The sequence below is a fragment of the Mirounga angustirostris genome, unplaced genomic scaffold (assembly GCF_029215605.1).
Source record: "Mirounga angustirostris isolate CCGP_5_RB_7025 unplaced genomic scaffold, mMirAng1.0.hap1 SCAF_9, whole genome shotgun sequence".
NCBI classification, from domain to species: domain Eukaryota; kingdom Metazoa; phylum Chordata; class Mammalia; order Carnivora; family Phocidae; genus Mirounga; species Mirounga angustirostris.
The window spans coordinates 63,623,491-63,640,698 of record NW_026991717.1 but is presented as its reverse complement, the minus strand read 5'-3'; the positions used below and the strand labels follow the sequence as shown (position 1 = coordinate 63,640,698).

The 17,208-nt window shown below is 49.5% G+C and overlaps 1 protein-coding gene across 1 annotated transcript; it reads left to right on the top strand.

Moving 5' to 3' along the window:
• Nucleotides 1-1,656: 1,656 nt before the first annotated feature.
• On the top strand, nucleotides 1,657-15,427 carry THBS1 (thrombospondin 1). The gene is made up of 22 exons (XM_045900379.3): nucleotides 1,657-1,816; nucleotides 2,402-2,497; nucleotides 2,757-3,316; nucleotides 4,223-4,298; nucleotides 4,593-4,792; nucleotides 4,902-5,024; nucleotides 5,999-6,092; nucleotides 7,480-7,653; nucleotides 7,954-8,130; nucleotides 8,437-8,610; nucleotides 8,893-9,020; nucleotides 9,134-9,286; nucleotides 9,671-9,889; nucleotides 10,368-10,475; nucleotides 10,914-11,073; nucleotides 11,228-11,346; nucleotides 13,109-13,343; nucleotides 13,527-13,754; nucleotides 13,915-14,186; nucleotides 14,556-14,653; nucleotides 14,757-14,896; nucleotides 15,180-15,427. The coding sequence occupies exons 2-22, from the start codon at nucleotides 2,431-2,433 to the stop codon at nucleotides 15,185-15,187; spliced, it is 3,513 nt and encodes a 1,170-aa protein (XP_045756335.2). The 5' UTR covers nucleotides 1,657-1,816; nucleotides 2,402-2,430; the 3' UTR covers nucleotides 15,188-15,427.
• Nucleotides 15,428-17,208: the final 1,781 nt, after the last annotated feature.

The following is a 17,208-nucleotide window of genomic DNA, read 5'->3' as shown; positions in this document are numbered from 1 at the left end:
GCTGGCCATCCCTCCAAAAACTGTGCCTAAGTGCTTGATATGATGAAGAATTAATAGCAAGTGAAAAGAAAAAATTGCCTTTCAAGGAGCACACAGGATGCTAGGGAGAAGGAAGGAGAGGGACATGTATGGCTGCTGACTCTGGAATCTTCGGATCTGTTTGGATGAGTCATTACCGATGACTTCTACAACAGGAATCTGATTTGACTAATTATCCTATAGAAACTTTTGTTTCTGTCTCTCAACATGTGAAATCTATCTGGCTCTCAGGTTTAGTTATTACTTAAGCAACGAACCAACATGTGTCTTAGGAACATACTTGTCATCTTCCAGAAGTACTCGATGTATATTGAGTAACTAGAAAACATTCATGCTGTAATCCACACACACGTGCCCCTTGTCACACAACACTTCCACACAGGAAAAGTGAAACTGCCCTTTGATGAACGCAAACTCGTGGGTGTTTCCAGCAGTTAGGAGTCCTGCCAGGTGTGAGTCCTAAGAAGGAAGGTGAACCCGAGGGCTTTCCCCAGCCTGTGGCTGAGATCCTTATTTGGTAAAGTTACTACCTAGCGTCCTGAGTCTCAAGGCCAGCCTGACAGCGCAGGTCCACAGCAGGGAAAGTGTGGCTGCTGACATCCCAGCCCTAAGAGATGAATGGAATTCCAGGCAGCTGGAGTCACGCTGGCTTGAGACAGTGGTTTGGAGACCAGACTTCCAATGACAGAAGCATTAAGCAGCTGCGCTCATGGTAATTGGTGCACCCACAGAAATGTAACCCACACCTCTGTTTCAGGAGCTGAAAAATGAAAAGAACGTTGAGGGAGGAAAAAAGGAAATAAAATGATAGGTGGAGGGTAATTTATTACTTTATGGGTCTGTTCTGTAAATAGTTTGACCCCAGAGCCAGATGGTTCCGCAAATCCTCCAACCAGGAGTCACGTTAAGAAGCACGAGTGGGCAGAAAAACTGTTTTTCAAGACACAAGCTCAGTTCTGGTTTGAGGGAAGTAGATAGGAGTACGTTTCCTGAACATTCCTGGCTAGAAAGAAGCGGTCTTCGCGCGTCCCCTTCATCAGAATACATCTGCCGCCCCCAAGCGGCCAGCCGTGGAAGCGCGGTAGCAGGGCGAGAGGCGACTTTCGCGGGGACTTGGGCGCCCGGCAGCTGCGGAAAGCGTGCCCCGACGGGCAGCGCGAACGCGGGCTCTGTTCACCGCCCGGCGGGCCGACGCGACCCCGCACTCAGCTCCCTTAGGGCTCGGGCGGGCTCATTCGGTTTTACAAACAGGCTCAGTCCCCAAGTGTCAGCCGTCGCCCAGGTATTCAAGGAGATGGGTTTGCTTGAAAGTCCCCCTAAGGGTCTGGGGGGCTAAAGCCTCGTCGCCGCTCGGGTTGCCCACACTGACTCCGGGGCCGAAGCGCTGATCGCGGGTGCGCCAAGGCTGCGTGGGCGGGCACCTATTTTTCAGAGACTTTCCACCGCTCTTCGCCCGAACCCCCCCCGCCCCCCACTCTCTAGCTGAAAAGTTATGCGCCGGGCAGCGGGGGGCGGAGAGAGGAACCCAGACTGCCCCCCCGCGTCCTGCCCGGCCGCCTCCCATTGGCCAGAGGAATCCCCAGGAATGTGAGCGCGCCGTTAAAAGCGCGCCGCTCCGCCGCCTCGCCAGCCACTGCCTCCGAGCCGGCCGCCGAGTCCCCGCTCCCGCGAGCCCTTCCCGCGCAGCCTCCGACTCCCGCCCCGCGCTCTCCGGGACTCGGCGCCCGTCGCTGCGCCCTCGCCGCCACCCTGGGCCGCTGCACCCGAGTGCACCCAGGTAAGGAGTCCCCGGGCGGCCGCCGAGGACCAGTGCTGCCCTGGTCAGCCACCTTGAGCTCCGAGGCTTCAGCCCCTCGGCGGACCCCGGATCTCCTACTCTTCGCCTTCCCCCGTGTCCCTGTCGTCAAAGGGCTCCAGAGCTCTTCTCTCCGGCCTTGGGGTTCATAAACCAACTCGTCAGGACTCCCCAGGATTTTCTTTTATTCTGCCAGCGCTCCCCACACCTTTCTATCAGTCTTCTAGAGGAGAGTCTCTACTTCCCCATGCCTCCCTGCGCCCCCAGACTGCATCTCCTGGTCCTGCTGTTTGCCCTCAGCTTCCCAAGGAAAAGTCCCCAGGTGGTTGGTCTTTGCCCCAGGGCCAACCCCCAACTTTAAAACTACAGTCTCCTCCCCTCGACTCTTTTTCTTCCTGATGCCCTGTCCAAAGTAAATACTGACGCCCCCCCACCCCTGCCCCGTCCAGCAAATGTGGGGCCAGAGGGGGATGCCCCAGGGCCCTGGCCCCAAGCCCAGCCCCCAGGTTGTGCCCACCCTCCCTGCTTGGCTGCCTCTGACCTTGGGCTCTGTGTTTCCTGTTACAGGCTCCCTGCTGGGCACAAACAGCTCCACCATGGGGCTGACCTGGGGACTCAGTGTCCTATTCCTGTTGCATGCATGTGGCTCCAGCCGCATTCCCGGTGAGTCTATGTATACCTTTTGAGAGGAGAGGGAAGATGAGGAGGTCCGGGTTAGCCCGAGGGTGCCTTCCTCCCAGTCTCTCCTCTGCCAGGTGTCTCTCCCCAGAGCCCTGCCGGAACATCAGCAGGCAGTTTCCCTCTGACCCTGGTGTTCGTTCAGTTCTTGCCGTGGTTGCCCAGAGTTTTCGCCCTGTCCTTGAGTTGCCATCCCTGGCCTCAGCCTAGAAAGCTCACTGTGTGTCTTGCTCCTATTGAACAGAGTCTGGGGGAGACAACGGCGTGTTCGACATCTTTGAACTCACCGGGGCTGCCCGTAAGGGCTCCGGGCGCCGCCTCGTGAAGGGTCCTGACCCTTCCAGCCCAGCTTTCCGCATTGAGGATGCCAACCTAATCCCCCCAGTGCCTGATGACAAGTTCCAAGACCTGGTGGATGCTGTGCGGGCAGAGAAAGGCTTCCTTCTCTTGGCTTCCTTGAGGCAGATGAAGAAGACCCGAGGCACGCTGCTGGCCATAGAACGGAAAGACCACTCGGGCCAGGTCTTCAGTGTGGTCTCCAATGGCAAAGCGGGCACCCTGGACCTGAGCCTGACCGTGCAGGGGATGCAACACGTGGTGTCGGTGGAAGAAGCGCTGCTGGCGACCGGCCAGTGGAAGAGCATCACCCTGTTTGTGCAGGAGGACCGGGCCCAGCTGTACATTGGTTGTGAGAAAATGGAGAACGCGGAGCTGGACGTCCCTGTCCAGAGCATCTTCACCAGGGACCTGGCCACCACGGCCAGGCTCCGCGTCGCGAAAGGAGGGGTCAATGACAACTTCCAGGTGAGGCGTCCTCGTTGTTGTTGGGGTTGACTGCTCAGCAGCTGACCTGTCAGGAGGGCTAGAACAGGAGAGGCAGGGTTTCTGGTATGGGAGACCCTGCCCGTGGCCTAAAGCAGTGGTTCTCAGACGTCAGGGAGCATCAGACTCACCTGCAGGGCTTGTTAAAGCACACACCGCTGCACCCCATTCCCGGAGTTGCAGATTCAGTGTGTCTGGGATGGGGCCTGATGATTTGTATTTCTAACAAATTCCAGGTGAAGCTTCTGGTGCTGGTGTTCTGGGGACCGCACTTTGAAAACCACTAAAGGAAACAAGAAATGGTTTTCCTATAGCCACCTGTTCAAGCCTTAGAGACTCCTTATGCTCTTTTCAAGAAAATAACTTATTTCAAAGCATTCTACCAATTGTACTGTAGCTTGAAATGGATACTGCGAGCAGAATAAATACCACTTTGCTATTTGATTCCCCATGGGGATGGAGCTGGTCTCGGGAGCCAGTCTCCGAAGGTGAAAATAGTGATTATTTGCTGCTGCAGCTTCTTCCTCGCTTAAACATCTAGGTTTTTGCAGCTGTGCTTTGAAACTCCCACATCTAACTCTTTGACACTGGAGAGTATCATTTAAGCCTGTCCTTAGTATCCGATTCTATCTCCTGTGTACCCAAGTAGGCTGATAACGGATTTCTTTGTAAAGTACTGAAGACTTGGCAGGAGATCCAATTAAGATTGTGATTGTTTGGCAGTTTACGTTGGTGTGTTATTTTGACATGGTAATCTCTAAAGGGAGCTCTTTCAAACTTTTAGAACGTCCATTGTGTCCTTTTCCTGGCATAAACCGTTTCCCCCACCCATTTCCCCCCAGCACCCCCACCACCACTCTACAAGTAATGTGTGTCCTCTGCCCCCAGGGGGTGCTGCAGAACGTGAGGTTTGTCTTCGGAACCACACCAGAAGCCATCCTCAGGAATAAAGGCTGTTCCAGCGGTGAGTACCCTTCTATTCTGGGGGGCATATGAGGACATTCAGGGGATTCCACCCAAAACAAGCTGACAAACTTAGGGAACCGCGGTTGTGCATAAATTACCCAGGGTAACTTAGTTAAGAGGTGTATAAAAGTGATCTCAAAGGGTGATCCACCTATGTGCCTCCCCTCCCCCTGTGTCCTTCACCCCAGGTATAATGTCTTTCCAGCTAGGAGCTCCAGGGGCTGGCCAGTGAAAACAGCTGTGTTAAGACCTTCCATGACTTTTCTCATGGCATTCCTTTCTTTCTTGGCAGCCACCAATGTCCTTCTCACCCTCGACAACAATGTGGTAAACGGCTCCAGCCCTGCCATCCGCACTAACTACATAGGCCACAAGACGAAGGACCTGCAGGCCATCTGCGGCATCTCCTGTGATGAGCTGTCCAGCATGGTCCTGGAGTTGAGGGGCCTGCGCACCATCGTGACCACGCTCCAGGACAGCATCCGCAAAGTGGTCAGTGGCCTCCACTCCCTAGCCCTTTAGCATGAGCACCTGAAGGTGTATCACAGATGACCCCCAATGAAAATGAAGATGACACTAATGACCTTTCTCCCCCTTCTAGACTGAAGAGAACAAAGAGTTGGCCATTGAGCTGAGGAGGCCTCCCCTCTGCTACCACAATGGAGTTCAGTACAGGAATAACGAGGAGTGGACCGTTGATAGCTGCACGGAGTGCCGCTGTCAGGTGAGGGATCATTCCACTGTCTGAAGCCAGTCTGTAGGGAAATACCAGATGGCCACACAAGCTCTTTCTATGCTCCATAGCCTGATAACCAAAGTGGTTGCTTTTGGGGTTTTTTTTTTTGTTTGTTTCAAGATGCAATTGTGACCTCCCATAAAATCTTGAAACTCTCAAAGTTTTTCAAAGTCTTCATTATTCCTCAGGCTAAGTATCTAAAAGAACAAATCTGCTAAGACATTTGAGTAATTTACCTGCTTTCGTTCAAAGGCTAGGTGTTGAATGTCTGGTAAATAAAACCTGGTCGGAACATTCCTTTTATTTCCCCAACCCTGACTTGCATTCAACAATGACCTCGAGATTCCCTTAATACAGTGCTGCTTGTTCGAATCACTTAGCCCGGACACTGAGGACGTAACTGTCCACTTAGCTCAGAGGGTACCACCTGCAGTGTGTGGATCCCTGGCTCTCCCCAAAGCCAGTACCGGGCGCCTCGGTTTGCCTGATGCACTGAGCAGAGTCCGCTTAAATACAAATCCTGGATTGCTAGATTTGGGAGCCACCTTGATGTCTGTTCGTCTCCAACGTAATATAAAACCAGAACTATCCATGAAGGGGGAAAATGCTCACTGATCTTGTCTCTCTAAAAAGGAAAATTTTTAAATTTAAAAGTCCTGACTGCGTTTGGAGTTCATTTTCAGACACCGATTAAAAGACTTGACTCAAGATGTTTGGTGGTTCCCTTTGGATAAATTCTACATGCTGTCACTTCCACCACTCATGTAGCAATTAAGGACTCTCTAAGGCACTAAAACTGTCTCCACAATATGGTGCCTGCAAATCAGACAGATCTATTCAACTCCTTCCACTGGAGTGTTTACAGCTCTGACCACGTTTCGTCTTGTAATTTGAAATGTTACAGTATATAAACTTCTGCTTACAATATGCTTAGTAACCCATGTCTCCCTCTTGCCCTGCAGAACTCCATTACCATCTGCAAGAAAGTGTCCTGCCCCATCATGCCCTGCTCCAATGCCACGGTCCCTGACGGAGAATGCTGCCCACGGTGTTGGCGTAAGTTCGTAAAACCACATAACCGTTCTTGAGTGACGAGGTCCATTCTCCATACACACAGGACAGCTGAAAGGGGACACTGGAACCCCACCCCCCTTTCCATTGTGTGTTTAAACTCCGTTTCCTGCTGCGCCATCTGGTTAACGGACGGCTTGGCTGCTCTCTAGGCAATAATGATCTTGGCACAGCTTACTGATTTCGACTTGATGCTCGGAGGAAAGGAGAGACGAATGTGTAGCAGCAATAGCTCTAAATGGACTGCTTAGATTTTAACACTATGGCCTAGAGGGAAGAAAAATCTGCTCACCAGATAAATTGACGGTCTGAGCACTTGCACTGAACTTAGTTGGGCCTGAAGGTTACATCCATTTTACCTGCAGGAGTAGGAAGCCTAAGACTAAGAGCAGTTTCCGTTTCGGCAGAAATAAGGCCCTGTATTGTTCCATGGCACCCTATCCCCTGGTTGGTGTTGCCAGTATAAATTATTCACTTTGCTGGGACAATATTGAATGTAGTACGTACAAGTCATGAAATGATTCAGCACACTTAAGACCTGAAGCAGGAAAGTAGCACTCCCCCTACACCTCACACACCCCTACACAACTGGTGGACACAGCCGGTCACAGCTCAGAGTAAGTAGTCTCGTCCAGGGACCGTGCTAGCGCGGTTGGCACTGTGAGGATCGTGCGCGTATCCGCTGCTGCTCAGCTTTCACTTCAGGTGTGGGCGGAAGGGAACTGAGCGAGCCGGGGACCAGCGGAGTCCTGACCTTGAATCCGGGATTGCTAGGAAAACTTCCAACTGCCGGCAAGAGAAACAAGTTCTCTGTCTTGTGTCTGATACAGCTACATGCGATTGCAGTCCTGGGGCCCGGGCAGACGGTAAACAAGCCCATTCTCTTGTGAAAATATGTCCGGAGCAGGCCCCACATGCTAGGGTAAGAGGAGCTGCACACTGATGAGCCTCATGACCGAGTTGGAGGCAGAGCCAGCGGTAGCGAAGCTGCCTTCAACTCATCTGCCAAACACATGGTCTGTGGCTCCCCTGACAGTCCGGAGTGACTCCCATGAGCCGCCTCCACATCTAGTGCTCTGGGAAGCTTGAGACTGGAAATGCGTATCCAGATATCTAAAGTCAGGAAAGGGAAACTCACTTAAAATGCTGAGACAGGAGGCCCCAAACATGTGGGGAGAAGGCGGGGCTGTGCTGAGCCTTCCGTTCCCCCGCTGCTATACATGCAAGGACTTGGGATAGACCCTTCGGCTACTGGCCTAAGACCTATGTGGCTTTTTGCCCTCTGGCAAAGGAAGAAGGTCCTAAAGAGCGCCAGCTACAGAATAGCTTGTCTTCGCTGATCACACGCTAAATGAACCCACTTCCCCTGCAGCCAGCGACTCTGCGGATGACGGCTGGTCCCCATGGTCTGAGTGGACCTCCTGCTCTGCAACCTGTGGCAATGGAATCCAGCAGCGCGGTCGCTCCTGTGACAGTCTCAACAACCGATGCGAGGGCTCCTCCGTCCAGACGCGGACCTGCCATATTCAGGAGTGCGATAAGAGATGTGAGCATCTTGGCCGCTTAGCAGTGCAGAGCACAGACTTGGCCTTGTCCTCAGCCAGACAGCATAGAGATTAAGGGTACAGGTTCTCAACGGTCTGCATCTGAACCCCAGTTCTGCTCACCTCTGCACCCTTGAGCACAACTTCCCTCCCTGAGGCCCTTTCCTCACCTGCAAATTGGGGGGAATAATAGCTTGTGATTGGGTTATCTTGAGGATTTCATTTAGGTAATGCATTCAAAGCGGTTAGCACAGAGCTTGACACCTGGTGAGCACCCTATAACTGTCAGCTTTGTATTTTAGTTAAACAGGATGGCGGCTGGAGCCACTGGTCCCCATGGTCATCTTGTTCCGTGACCTGTGGCGATGGTGTGATCACAAGAATTCGACTCTGCAATTCTCCGAGCCCCCAGATGAACGGGAAGCCATGTGAAGGCGAAGCCCGGGAGACCAAAGCCTGCCAGAAAGACGCGTGCCCCAGTAAGTGAGAGCGGGCCACACAGCTGAGGGCTCAACAGCTCCATGCGGCTATAGGTGTCTGTGGCCTCTAGTTCGGTGGGTCGTGGGGTTGGGGGGGAGGTTACTTCCTAGGGAACAAGTAGAAGCAAAGTCCTGCATGCTCAGCAGCTTCTTTTAATAAAAAACATAAAGGAAACCATTTCAAATTCTCTTCCCAAACATTCTTTCCATGTGTCAGACGAGTGGAGAACAAGTTAGAGTGTTCTGGGACAGGTGAGGTGTTTGAAAATTGGCCTTAACTTGGGCCTGTGCTTCACTTCTTTGCAGTCAATGGAGGCTGGGGTCCCTGGTCACTGTGGGACCTCTGTTCTGTCACCTGTGGAGGAGGGGTGCAGAAACGTAGCCGGCTCTGCAACAACCCCACACCCCAGTTTGGAGGCAAGGACTGTGTCGGTGACGCGACAGAAAACCAGATCTGCAACAAGCAGGACTGCCCAATTGGTGAGTCTTGCAGCCCAGGATAAGAGCACCCTTGGGAGTTCAGGTTTCTTTGTTGTGGTTTCACTGAAAGCCATGGTCAGCATTCGGTGCGGGGGGGATGGGGAGTTCTAGCTCTGAATGGTCCTGTGTGTTCGGACTATAGTATCCGTCTGGCATTTCCGAGTAATCCCAACACGTGAACGGTTACATAGAGCCCACGATGTTGAATGCTTCATTGTCTTGTGACGAGCGGGCCGACAGGAGCCGCTCAGACCAACCGTGTGCCTGTCTCCCTGATCTCAGATGGATGCCTGTCCAATCCCTGCTTTGCTGGGGTCAAGTGCACGAGTTACCCAGACGGCAGCTGGAAGTGCGGTGCCTGCCCCCCGGGCTACAGCGGAAATGGCGTCCAGTGCCAAGACGTGGATGAGGTGAGGACATACTGGCGGCGTTACCAGGCGTCGGGGAAGCAGCTGACCTGGTCCCAGCCCCTTCCCGCAGCGGCGCCACCCACACAGGAGGCACACTGTTGTTTCTCCCACAGTGCAGAGAAGTACCCGATGCCTGCTTCCACCACAGCGGCGAGCACCGGTGTGAGAACACGGACCCCGGCTACAACTGCCTGCCCTGCCCGCCGCGCTTCACGGGCCCGCAGCCCTTCGGCCAGGGTGTGGACTACGCCACCGCCCACAAGCAGGTAGACAGGACTAGACCCCCCGACGGGAGTGGAGCGGGGGCCGAGCGGGGGCCGTGGCCGAAACAGCCGGCCAAGGGAGGCCTGTCCTGTCACAGCCTTCCCAAAAGACGGGCAGGGGGCCGAGCGTACGGCCTAGGGCTTAGAAACGGGCCAGGACAGTCCATTGAAAACCCAGCAGGGGGAGAAATAGCCCCTCACACTAGAAAATGCTGCTCTGGGGACTCAGGGGCGAGCTGATGGGCTTGTACATCCACCGGGGGAGAAGCGGGAGGGACAGAGGTACCCCGCACTCCTCCTCACGGAGCCTCCGTGTCCGTGGAGAGGCGAGGGATGCGGGGACTCTCTCGGAGACTCTGCATTCACTTCGGGACGCTGTGCCCGCAGGTGTGCAAGCCGCGCAACCCCTGCACGGACGGGACGCACGACTGCAACAAGAACGCCAAGTGCAGCTACCTGGGCCACTACAGCGACCCCATGTACCGCTGCGAGTGCCAGCCCGGCTACGCGGGCAATGGCATCATCTGCGGGGAGGACACGGACCTGGACGGATGGCCCAACGAGGACCTGGTGTGCGTGGCCAATGCCACCTACCACTGCAAGAAGGTAGAGCCCGCTTCCCTCGCATGCCTCCCAGAAGAAGGCGTGTCGCCCTGACCCAGGGAAGGGGCTGAGCCATTTTTAATGCTTAAAGTTTGAAAGTGAAAGATGAAATCACACAAAGGCCAAATGGCATGAAGTCTTCACATTTAATCCCCTGGTGCCAAGAACATGAAGAGGGCGGGCCCTGTTGGCCAGTGCACTCCAGAGCAGGTTCCTTCCTCCCGAAAAGTGTTCACGACTCTCCCAAATACCAGCAGGGCAGGACCAGTGCTCCCAGCATATATAAAGCACAGGGTATTTGTACAAACGACATATCCCCCAAGAAAATGCTCAGTTTCGTGTCCTCCCGTGAGAAACCGTAAGATGCCATTGGGGAGCACAGCAGTTCTGGTCCGTGTGGGGCAGCTGGGGGCCGTGCCCCGGGCTCGGGCTGAGCGAGGGGCATGCGGACCGAGCTTTCATGTGCATCCTCTCTTTCCAGGATAACTGCCCCAACCTGCCCAACTCCGGGCAGGAGGACTATGACAAGGACGGGATCGGTGACGCCTGTGATGACGATGATGACAATGATAAAATCCCAGACGACAGGGTAAGGGTGTAGCCCATGCCTCCTCTGTTCCCCTTCTTCGTGCGAGACTCTGACGCAGAGTTACTCGGGGCCGGTTGGAACACCTAGATGTTGCCAAGAGAAGGTTTAAAATGAGGGTTTTGGGTTTTCCTCACAGCCTCCCCCACCCCAGGTTTGAGCAAGAAATGACAACGTATGAACAAACGACACTCAGCTCCCCAGATTTGTTTCACATGCTTCCCTAAATTGCAGTAAAATTTATATCGGACACACTGAGAACTGGGGCGGTGTCCTTCTATGTACATTTCACCGACTTGTAACCCACAGGAATCCATTTTTCATTCGGTAGGCCCTGGCTTTCAATTTCTACAGTGAGGATTAAGTAGAAGATGTTACAGATGGTTGTAGGCTTGAGCTGGTTGCACGGACAGTGTTGTAAAATGCGCCATTCTTTTGCAGGACAACTGCCCCTTCCATTACAACCCAGCCCAGTATGACTATGACCGAGATGACGTGGGAGACCGCTGTGACAACTGCCCCTACAACCACAACCCAGATCAGGCTGACACGGACAATAATGGGGAAGGAGATGCCTGCGCCGCAGACATCGATGGGGACGGTGAGGCCCTCCCTGACGGCAGCAGGCCTGGGGGCAGTGGGGACCATACTCAGCTCTCACCTGAGTTCTCTCCAGCCCTGGCTTTGGGGGTGCAGTTTGTTGAAACCCCAGAGGCTGGAGATTCCAGCCCTGACTGGTCACCTGTTCTCTGTAGGTATCCTCAATGAACGAGACAACTGTCAGTATGTCTACAACGTGGACCAGAGGGACACGGATATGGACGGGGTTGGAGATCAGTGTGACAACTGCCCTCTGGAATACAATCCAGATCAGGTAGGTGGACTCCATTGAGAATCTTCCAGTAGAGTACTGGAATAGCTTTTGCTAGGCCCTTAAAAAAAAAAAAAAAAAAAGGAGTTAGAGTTCAAACTCTTTCATGACCATTGCTCTCAGAGGTCTCAAAGCCAATTGCAATATTTTCATGAGAATGAAATCTTTCATGAGACCTCCTTGCATGAGAGCATCCCAAAAATCCTTAGTGTGACAATCTTTTAACTTCACTCGTCTATCAGGTCTTACCTACCCTGTGTGATCTACCAAATTATACAAAGCAGAAATCTGGTAACTCTAGTTATAGTAATCATTTCTGAGACTAAGATGGAAGGAAAATACTCTCAGGAAAATTAATAACTATCTTCATGGCTAACGATATAATCTGGCTGTAAGAAAACCTCAACCTAAAAATACTTCCAAAAGCTAGAGAAATTCCGGTTTGTCATTCTTCAAAATTATTTGGCATTGCAAACAGATCATTCTCTACCTGTGTGAGGGAGTGCTACATGTAGACATTAGCCAGAACAGGTTCCATGTCTGAAAGTATTTCTTTCCACGTGTAATTGGCCATCATATTTTAGCAATGTAAGTTAAGGCAGGTCTTTTTTTAAAATGCTTTGCTGTAGAAACCTGGAAACCAGCTTTTTAAAAATGGAAATTGTATAAGATCACAGAAATGATAAATCCAGCTTTTCCTCCTAACACTTGTTCTTATGAGGTCCTGGAAAACAAAAGCAACAGGATAAAGAGCTGTGGGCTGTAACAGGAATAGTGGAAGGCTCTGGGATAGCTTTGCTGAGCAAATGGCATTGAGGGTCCTCTGTTTTGAGTTTGAGTGTTACCATAAACTTCATCAATATCATTTATCTCCCTGGAAGAGTTTGTTTTGTTCCTCAGATTATAATATAACTATTCAGGCATTATGTAAATCTTACTTGCAAGAAAAATTCCAGTCTCTGTATAAATAATCTCTGAGCATCCCATGCACACTGAAGAATATGAAAGTACTGAGAAATAGTTTTGAAGAAACTTAGAAGTTTGACTTTACCTGAACCAACAAATAATCCTCATAGACTAGATGTATTAAAACCAAATACAAAAAAAATTTTAAAATCCTTAATCTCCACCATACACATGACCCAATATACACAAAAAACAGTGCCATGTTTCCATGATTTAATGAGCTAGAGTAGAAGTGGACATGTCAACAGTTTTATAACTGGAACCTTCGATGGAAAATAAGACACAAAGAATTTCATTTAATGTTGAGAAATAAGCAGTTAACAGACTGAAATCTTAATGTTTTGATCCATTAAAGTGAGGTACATTAGTGATTGATTTTATTTAGAAAGTTTTATATTTAAAAACTCTAAATATGTTTTAAAATTCATATGAAAACAAGGATCAAGAAAATTTTTTAAGATTTTATTTATTTGAGCAAGGTGAGGGAGGGGCAGAAGGAAGAAGGAGAGGAAACCGGAAAGAATCCCACACAGCCTCTACACTGAGTGTGGAGCCCAACACGGGGCTCAATCCCAGGACCCAGAGATCATGAGCTGACATCAAGAGCCAGATGCTTAACTGACTGAGCCACTCAGGTGCCGCAAGGATCAAGAAAATTTTACTACTACTACTGTTTTGGCAATAGCTTATAGACCTGAAACCCCACTGGCCATATCAAACATGGGAGAGGCTTCCATTAAGTCCTCTTTCCCATTAATGACTTAAACTTCAATTTACCTTCCCTTTCTGTCTCTTTCAGCTCGACTCTGACTCAGACCGCATTGGAGATACCTGTGACAACAATCAGGATATTGATGAAGATGGCCACCAGAACAACCTGGACAACTGTCCCTATGTGCCCAATGCCAACCAGGCTGACCATGACAAAGATGGCAAGGGAGATGCCTGTGACCATGATGATGACAATGATGGCATTCCTGATGATAGGGACAACTGCAGACTCGTGCCCAATCCTGACCAGAAGGATTCTGATGGTGAGTCAGTGAAGCCCCTTTCTAAGAGACCAACACCACGGCTATCTGGATTGAGAAAATAAAAGCAAAACTAAATGCATTTGTGAGGATAAAGAGACAAGATGCCAACTTAGAATAGATAGTCAATTTCTGAGACCAGTCATGTTTCAGAATTTCACTGAACTCTTGCCTTTTTGACCTTAGGTGATGGTCGAGGTGATGCTTGCAAAGATGATTTTGACCATGACAATGTGCCAGACATCGATGACATCTGTCCTGAAAACATTGATATCAGCGAGACTGATTTCCGCCGATTCCAGATGATTCCTCTAGACCCCAAAGGGACATCCCAGAATGACCCTAACTGGGTTGTACGCCATCAGGGTAAAGAACTTGTCCAGACCGTCAACTGTGATCCCGGACTTGCTGTAGGTGAGTAGTGAGTTCTCCATACAAAAGGCTAGTACTCACCTGGGAAAGAAGCAAATCTAAAACCTGGCGCTTATGTGTTTCCCTCAGGCTGTCTGGGAATGTAACAGAGAAGCTTCTGAAGGCTGCAGCTTTTAACCCGGGTCTGGCCTCCTTTTCCTAGGTTATGATGAGTTTAATGCCGTGGACTTCAGTGGCACCTTCTTCATCAACACTGAAAGAGATGACGACTATGCTGGATTTGTGTTCGGCTACCAGTCTAGCAGCCGCTTTTATGTCGTAATGTGGAAGCAAGTCACCCAGTCCTACTGGGACACCAACCCCACTAGGGCTCAGGGATACTCAGGCCTTTCTGTGAAAGTCGTGAACTCTACCACGGGGCCAGGAGAGCACCTGCGGAATGCCCTGTGGCACACGGGAAACACCCCAGGCCAGGTAAGAACAAAGCCCCGGAGAAGGGAGAGTGGATGCGTGCTTGACTAGCACTCAGGATGCTGTGCTTTGGCCGACACTCCCAATGCTGGGGGGCAAGGAGGGTCCTTAGATACCAAGTTCCCAGCACCATCAACTGCAGCATTACATTCTGCTTTGTAAAAACCTAATAGCGTCTGAGAAGGGAACTTGCTGTAACTAAGAGTTACCTTCAAATCCAAAGACCTTTTCAGCCTCTTCAAACAAGACTTCCCCTCTCTCTCTGCTTTATACGGACATTCAAGAGCATGCATCAAATGAAAGGCCTTGGAAAAACCCAACATTGCAGCCCTCTAATTTAGGTCCACTTGGTACCTTTTCCTTTTCCTTCAGGTGCGCACTCTGTGGCATGACCCTCGTCACATAGGCTGGAAAGATTTCACTGCCTACAGATGGCGTCTCAGCCACCGGCCCAAGACCGGCTTCATTAGGTAAAGATCGCGCTGATGATGTTTCACTTAGTCACACTGATGGGGAAGGAGAAGACCACCAAAAAGTAGGAGTGTCACTCACGAGATGTTCTTTTTCCTGCAGAGTGGTGATGTATGAAGGGAAGAAAATCATGGCTGACTCAGGACCCATCTATGACAAAACCTATGCTGGTGGTAGGCTAGGGTTGTTTGTCTTCTCTCAAGAAATGGTGTTCTTCTCCGACCTGAAATACGAATGCAGAGGTAGGAGCAACATTACTGTGAATGCAGTTGACATCTCTAATTCAGACTAATATCGAGAGTGCCAATTATGGAAGCATCTGTTTAAAAGACAGTTTTAGAGAAGGGTTGTTGATACTTTGCTGTGGAAGACCACAATAAGAACAAGGCCTATGAACTGTAGCCAATCTTAAATTATGCTTTGGTTACTATAAAAGTAGAGCTCTACGAAGGCTGATTTATTAACTGATAAAGCCAGTACCTTCGTGAATTAATGGGCTTGTATATTTATGTGTTTACTTAACAGATTCCTAATCCTCAAACTGTTGATCAAAAGACTGATCCTAACCAATGCTGGTGCTGCACCTTCTGGAACCACGGGCTTAAGAAAACCCCCAGGATCCCTCCTCCCTGCCTTTTCTCTGCTTGCATATCATTGTGGACTCCTAGAATATGGGACTTGCCTTGAGAAAATGCCATTTTCCCCAATCAGACTCCGCATGCAGCCTCTGACTGCGAAGAGACTCGTCCAAGAACATCAACAATTTCGTTGGTTTGCTTTTTGAAAAAGCAAACACATGCACGTGCTTCAGCTAGCAGGTGGCTGTCCACTCTGTTTCTGTCAGAGTAGAGTGCTATTGGGAAGCCATCTCGGAGCAGTGGACTCCAAAGCATTTCCAGGCATGTGAGAGAAGGGAGGACTCACTAGAATTGGCAAACCACCACCCTTGACCGACTCCCTCAGAACGAGGGGGAGCAGGGGCCAAAGCCCTAAGGGGAGGGCATGTCCCCAAGAGATGATTGTATGAAGACAAGATGGAGGAGCTGTTACATGTTCGGTACTAAATCATTTTCAGGGGATTGGAAGACTCTTGCTGGATTTCATGATGCTAACCAGTGTTAGCTGATTAACCCGCGTACATAGGCACTTAAATAGAAGCAGGGAAGGGAGGGAAAGACTGGCTTCTGGACTTCCTCACGGATCCCCATCCCTTAGCTATCACCCATAGTGACCACAATAGGGAGTGAGAATTAAGCCAGTGGAAGGCTGTGCTGGCTGCCCCTGCCTGCTTACCATGAAATTGTTGGTTTTATTCCACACGTAGCTTGTGCAGATGCAGCAGGAAAATCCGAAAACCTACCATCTCAGTGAGCACCAGGCTGCCTCCAAAGCAATGTGCAGCCGTGTTCGTATTTTTATGGTTAGAAAGGCACAAAATTATCAACTAAAACATTCCTTGTCTCTCTTTTTCCTGAATATCATGGAGTTTTATTTTTGTTTTTTACAAACACTTTACAATATAAAATATTTATTTTTTACTTACTCTGGAGGATATGTCTGAAAGACTATTCATGGAACAGGAAGAAGCGTAAGGACTATCCATATCAGCTTTGTTAGGAGTCTTCATGACTGTAAGATTGTAAATACAGATTATTTATTAACTCTGTTCTACCTGGAATCTAGGTTTCATATGGAAAGTGACAGCAGGTAGTGGAGATTTATCAACAAATCTCTCAAGAACGGCACGAGGAACATCAGAGTGAGCTGCTCTTCGCTTTGTGCTCAGAGTGAATGACTTGGGATCTTTTTTTGTCTTTTCAAGTGTAATTAGTTGTCCATTTGCTAGTGTCTTTAAGTTTCAAAGCAAGCCATGAGGCCTTTCAAACTGTCATGCCCCATCCCTTGTGCCTATTTCCAGGGAGAAGAAAATCATCTACACTTTTTTGTTTTTCCAAAAGAGAGAAAAAAATAACAAAGGTGAAACTTATATACAAATATTACCTCATTTGTTGTGTGACTGAGTAAAGAATTTTTGGATCAAGCAGAAAGAGTTTAAGTGTCTTACAAACTTAAAGCTACTGTAGTACCTTTAAAAAAAAAAAAAAAGGCAATGTTGTACATAGTATAAAAATTCTTTGCAGAAAAGTATTCCCAATAAGGAAATAGCATGGAAATGTTAAATACATTTTCTGAAAGTTATGTTTTTTCTATCTTATATACCATTGCTTTATTTTTATAAATTATTTTCTCATTGCCCTTGGAATAGATCTCAGATTGTGTAGATATGCTATTTAAATAATTTATCAGGAAATACTGCCTGTAGAGTTAGTATTTCTATTTTTATAAAATGTTTGCACACTGAATTGAAGAATTATTGGGGTTTTTGTTTTGTTTTTGATTTGTTTTTCGCTTGTTACTCCCCCCCGCCCCAGTTTTTACTATTTGCCAATACCTTTTTCTAGGAATGTGCTTTTTTTGTACACATTTTTATCCATTTTACATTCTAAAGCAGTGTAAGTTGTATATTACCGTTTCTTATGTACAAGGAACAACA